Source organism: Acinonyx jubatus, chromosome E1 (assembly GCF_027475565.1).
Source record: "Acinonyx jubatus isolate Ajub_Pintada_27869175 chromosome E1, VMU_Ajub_asm_v1.0, whole genome shotgun sequence".
NCBI lineage: Eukaryota > Metazoa > Chordata > Mammalia > Carnivora > Felidae > Acinonyx > Acinonyx jubatus.
Window position 1 is genome coordinate 54655853 of NC_069397.1, and position 6000 is coordinate 54661852.

The following is a 6000-nucleotide window of genomic DNA, read 5'->3' on the forward strand; positions in this document are numbered from 1 at the left end:
CTTCGGCCCTCAACGGGTCTGGCCTAATCAAATCCATCAACAGTCAAGAAATGCACCATTAATCCACAGGCTCAACAGGCATAAATCTGCAGCCTTGAGCCAACTGTGACACCTTTCAAAAGGGGGTCTGCCTGTCCTTTCTGAATGCATTCCCCCCCCCCCCCCCCCAGCTGAGTAGAAGGCAAACTTTCCGGGCATTTCCCCACAAAAACTTTTATTTGTGAAATAGATGTTATCAATTCAAATGAAGACCATTAACAAGATGAGATAATCTCAACTTCAAAAAACTTTATTTTTGTCTCATCCATCAAGGGCACAGGATACCTTCATCAGCTCCAGCTTTTGCTTTTCTCCTTACAGATTCTGTTCCATCACCTAAAACCCAGGGTTATCCTGTGTGGGCAGCTTCCTAGAACCAAAAGATACTTTCAACTGCTGGGCCAAGTATGCTCATGCACACTGTGCAGGCACAAGCTGCACTATTTAAAGCAGCAAGATTCCAAGCTGCCCAATAAAACCCACAAACGTCTACATCAGGATGTACCCAAGTTGTACTGGGGAGGAGTCAAGTTTCACCCCACTTGGGTTATCACAACTAGTAAACTCAACGAACGGACATCACCATAGTTAAGTCTACTACTCAGACACCGCCAGGCACCCCACAGCACATTCCCAAGTCCAAGATGGCAACGTCCTTCAGAAACAATGTTGAGATCATCAGAATTGGGAAGTCACTGCTCCAGAGCAGTTATTGGACTCCACCCTTCCACCTTCAGTGCCTCGTGAAGACTCATTAAGCTGCCAAAAATCAAGCCTATGTATCCTAACTTGCATCTCTTCATGAGCCCCTTGAACGTGAAACTAACCCAAACTTTTTTTAAAAAGCTACTTTATCAGGGCCCAACTATCTTTTCTATAGCTACTAGCTTCAAACACACAAAATGCTCATCTGATGACCAGTGGCCGTTGTGCCCATGGTCTTGCTGACTAGATCTAAATACTAACAAGCTTACAGTGGACGATCACTGGTCAATTAAACTAGCTTCATACTGAAAAAGTGGCTTAAACCAAGGTACTCTGTACTTGTGGTGAAATGACTTGTCTAAGGAAATTCGTCATTATTTTCGTATACAAATGGTTTGTCTACCAAGCAAAACCAGATATAGAACCTAAATAATGGATGTATTTACCTGTATATTCAATGTAGGTTTTTGACACTTCGTTGAATAAACAAGTTTATTTGTAAATTTAGTCAACATACATAATTGACCTAAAGACTTCAATAGAAGGTTAGTTTTTAAAACCACTTGGAAGGCCACCTCTATAAAGTGATTTTTCCAGGACCATGTATCAGATGTAACCTAACCCGACACCACCTTAACTGGCAGAGGTTCAAGAAGCTGGAGTTGTGTGCCCCTCTCCCACAGCAAGTTTACTCTAAGGGTTATTATAATACAAACTCCACAAGGAAAAGAACTTCGGTATGGTTTCCTCTTTGTAGAGAAAAAACCTAGTTATGAGACCAATCACAACACAAAGAAAAGCTGCACTAACTAGTATAGAATATTAGTAACAGATGATGCTGGTGTGAATAACTTGTATTATATTCTAGAGCCCTTATAAATAAAATCCCCCCCTTAGTGTTTGCATTAATCAGCTAGAGGGTTAGTTAACATGTGGTAGAATGAGGACTTATGCAAGGTATAATTTGCAAAGCAGTTTACTCTCATGAAAACAAGTGCAGTCTAGTTAGGAGAAAACCAACTGGACTTTAAATTACACACACCTTAATGACAAGACTCCCCACCACATGTGAATGTAAAACATTTAATTTAAAAATGTTGACACTACAATATATAAAATAGCTATTATAAATGCACATAGTGTATTCTATAGCTGCCAGTTTTACTTTTTTTTTTTTTTTTTTAAGGAAACTGTAAGTTACACTGTGGTTAAGACTTGTATCTTCACCCTTGAAAAAGCCCACATTCTATCACAGTGATGTATGGTCAGACTTAACAGCCCCAATTGTTAAACACTTGGATCAAGTCATAACCAGTTTTATTGCAAAAGGACCCTGTACACATTTATCAATTCTAGTACCTTAATAGCTACCCAACAAGTCATTAACATACAGAAACATGCATCATGAGAAGCAAGAAATATCACCCATCCCTTCTGCATATTAGCAACTTGTCACTCCTGAGCAACAGTGCTCACATCACTGAGGTCTGTGAACAGTCACTTTTCGCATTCATCCTGAGTGAAAGATGGAATGACTTAAGTACAAATGCAACATATTATAAACAATTTCTTACAAAAAAAGTCACAAATTAAACCAAAGTATTTTACAGAATTTACTACAAAACACCATAAAAACTGCCTTCACTTAAGCTCTCTCTCCCCGTATCCGGCGAGCCAACTGGATGTCTTTGGGCATGATGGTGACTCTCTTAGCGTGGATGGCACACAGATTAGTATCTTCAAATAAACCCACCAGGTACGCTTCACTGGCCTCCTGTGGAGCACAAGAGCCACACCATTAAACTCTCTCCAAGGACGAGAAGCCACGCAGAAGCCCTCCGACCCTACTCCAGCCACGCTCGTCTTACCTGCAGCGCACCAATGGCGGCACTCTGAAACCTCAGATCGGTTTTGAAATCCTGGGCGATCTCCCTCACCAACCTCTGGAAAGGCAGCTTCCGGATCAGAAGCTCGGTCGATTTCTGGTAACGACGGATCTCTCGAAGCGCAACGGTCCCGGGCCTGCAGCGGGCAGGAGAGTGTAAGCGGATCCCCGAGAGCGAACAGCGCTCCCGCTTGGGGGCCGCGCGCCCCGGGTCATTGTTTTCCTTCCGACTCGCCTACCTGTAGCGATGAGGTTTTTTCACCCCGCCAGTAGAGGGAGCACTTTTCCTGGCGGCTTTAGTGGCCAGCTGCTTACGGGGCGCTTTCCCACCCGTAGATTTACGAGCAGTCTGCTTGGTTCGGGCCATTTTCTTTTACCTAAAGAAGACACCCGTGACTCTCGGGCCGTGGCGCTAGCCTCCCGGGGGCGGAGGATAGGACGGGCTCGGCGCCCCTGCCCTTCCGCCTCTTTGCCGCGGCAGATGGCCCGGGGCCGCCGCCGCCGCCTCCTCCCCCTCCCCTAATGACTCAGGCTGCGAGGAGCGGCGGCGGCGGCCTCCCCCGGGAGGGGGAGCGCGGGGAGGAGTCACTTCCCCTCCTCGACGGGCGGAGGCCCCGCTTGCCCGGAACCCGGCGTCGGGACCTCTGAATCACCACCGGGAAAGAGGCGGAGACGCGGTTCCGGAACGAAGCCCCAAGGGAAAACCTCCCGGCCCCACACCCGACACCAGCGGCCCGAGCGGCCCGCACCGGCCAGCGCTCCGTTCCCAACGGCTGCGGCCCGCGGCATCAACGGCTGCCGGGGCCTCGAACAAAGAGTAAAACCGCCAACACTTACCCAACGCCGAAGTCTTAGGCCGCTTCTCCGATCGTCGCGCCGCTCCTGCTCCCCAATGAAGAGCCGCAGTCGCCGAGCAAAGAAAAGAGGACACTCCAACGAACGACCAAACCGCTCTGTGCTCCAAGCCCCCCCTTTGCCTCCGCTTTTATACCCACGCTTCACGCTGCGTCTCTGCGTCATAGGGGCTTCATTTGCATACACCAACGACTTTTTCTATTGGCGGGAGCTTTCGCCGACGCGCTGACATCCCCGACACAAAGGCCGTGCTTCGGCCCCGCTCCCGGATTGGTGGGTATCTAGGCCGCTGATTGGCTGTTAAAGTGGCCTGATGATTGGATGAATGCAAAGAGGAATGGGCGAATCAGAGGTTAGCACGAAGCGGCTCTTCTGATTGGATAAAATGAAGCTATGTTTGGATCCTTCCCTTGGTTCCAAAGCTCTACAATAGAAAGTCAATGCAAATGAATTGCATTGGTCTCTATCAGGGCTTAAGGGTACGGGATGGGCAGGAGCCTAACCATAGATGCATCTCGCTAATAAAATGCAGGAGGAGAAGTTACTTTAAGGAAGTTTTTGCAAATATTTTCCATTGTAAAATAAAATGTGTTCCCTGTGATTATTTACTTTCACATTTTGATAGTTATGTACACAGTGTAAAAAATTAGAATTCAGCAAATCATATTACATCACCAAGTATTTTAGACATCACGCATATACATTTTAATCAAAAGGCAGTTCTTTTGTTTGGTGGTGTAGGTAGGAGTAAATAGTAGATACAAAGAAAAATGTCAATAAATGATTTTATGCTTCCTGTTCTGTATGTTCTCAGACCATCACAAATTACATTACATTGTAATTTCAACATGCTTAAGAAGTAACCTACTAAGCAGCATATTTTGAATTACGTAATTCAACTGAATGAAATGACTACGGCCAGAATGGGAATAGTCCTAGAACAGCATTTGCATGTCCATAAAGAATAAAGAAAACTAAATTAAATATGTGTCCTTGTATTTAATGGTATATTCTGGTAGATATTTCAAGAAACGTGACAAATGTATAAAAATGGTAATCCCTACCTTTGCCTAAATAAATGTCTTTGGTGTTTTGTAATACTCAGTTCTCCTGATGACACAGGTATATAAAATATCAAAGCAGGCTTAAGGTTAAGACCAGCCAAACAAAGCTCAGAAAATTGAAATAGAGCTTTGGGCATTTTACTCCATTGTTCCTACTCTGGCTTCACAGAATTTTTTTCACAAAGATTTTATTTTTAAGTAATCTCTACACCCAGCGTGGGGCTCGAATTCACTACCCTGAGATCAAGAATCACATGTTCCACTGACTGCGCTAGGTAGGCACCCCTGAATATTTTTAAATTTACCAAAATAAAAGGTAGCAAAACCAAGTATGTGTAGATGTTAACCAGATAATTAGTGTACATAAAGACAAATACCTCAAAAATTTACTTGTGACACTGAAGGTCTCTTTTCAGTATCAACAGTGAGGGGGAAATGCACAATTTGAAAAATCAGGTATGGCGAAAATGGCTTTGACCCAATCTCCAGTATCAAATCCCTCTCATTTCAGCCCTCTCAATCTTAACAGATACAATTTGTATTTAATTATCACATACCTAAACTTTTATGCGACAATTTGGTCAACCTTAATTTCTGCATTCTTCCCAAAATTTACAGTAGGGGAAAAATTAAGCTTTCTGTTTCATTCATGTGATGCTGAGAAACCAAGATGGAGGCTCTCGCCCTGTCCTCAGAACCTGTGTAAAGCCAAGAATCAAGGTACTGGTTAGATCCCACATAGAAAGCCGTCGAATGATCTAGGATGTAACCAGAAAAATACCCTGCAAGGGTTAACTTTTTTTGACCGCCCAAATGTACTGGAGAAGAAATGGGCTCTCAAGTTAACAATCCTTTTGTGTTCCAAGGATTTTCTAAAAGATCCAGAATCCTGTCTGTCCCAAGCCTCCAGAGGACAGACACTCCGGTTTTGTTTTTCTTTTTGCAGTTTTGTTAATTACCAGAGGAGAACTAAAATTGCTCCATGAGAAGCTAGGTATAGACTTACATTTATCCATTTAAAGGATGGTTAGTGAAAATAGTTTGTCTTTCTTCCTCGGGCGGTTATACAGATTTCTTTTTTTCCTAAATTGGTACTGGGGCAGAAAAGGCAACACAGGAAATGGGGAAGAACTGAAAATGTTTATACAATCAAAACAATGTACAAGTGATGCAGCATGTAAGCTACTAACTTAGTTCTTGTTCTGCCATGTGCTTGCTGAGTAACTCTGTGCAAATTCTCTAAGTTTCGGTTTCCTCTTTTGTAAATAAAGCAGTTTGGATGATATCATCTCCCAATTTTACCAGTACCCACTCATTCTGAAGCTTATGGTGTACACTTACTGAAAGCCTAGTGCTATGAACTGTATTTCTTCATTCAAATCACACTCGGGAATTTGGGGAATAACATACAAACCAATTACCTGGATTTAGTAACAGGGTTAAAGCAATACT

The 6000-nt window shown here is 43.7% G+C and overlaps 1 protein-coding gene across 1 annotated transcript; it reads right to left on the reverse strand.

Moving 5' to 3' along the window:
- Positions 1–273: 273 nt before the first annotated feature.
- Positions 274–3621, reverse strand: LOC106987747 (histone H3.3A). The gene is made up of 4 exons (XM_027052229.2): positions 3467–3621; positions 2869–3006; positions 2613–2766; positions 274–2518 (listed from the first exon to the last, which is right to left on the reverse strand). Exons 2-4 carry the CDS (start codon positions 2994–2996, stop codon positions 2390–2392), a joined length of 411 nt encoding a protein of 136 aa, XP_026908030.1. The 5' UTR covers positions 2997–3006; positions 3467–3621; the 3' UTR covers positions 274–2389.
- Between the last annotated feature and the right edge of the window lie 2379 nt (positions 3622–6000).

Coding starts and splice junctions, on each gene's coding strand:
- LOC106987747 (XM_027052229.2), bottom strand. CDS start 2,996: ATGGCCCGAACCAAGCAGACTGCTCGTAAATCTACGGGTGGGAAAGCG. Junction 2,767..2,868: donor AAAAAACCTCATCGCTACAG/GTAGGCGAGTCG, acceptor TGCCCGCTGCAG/GCCCGGGACCGTTGCGCTTC. Junction 2,519..2,612: donor CCGCCATTGGTGCGCTGCAG/GTAAGACGAGCG, acceptor TGTGCTCCACAG/GAGGCCAGTGAAGCGTACCT.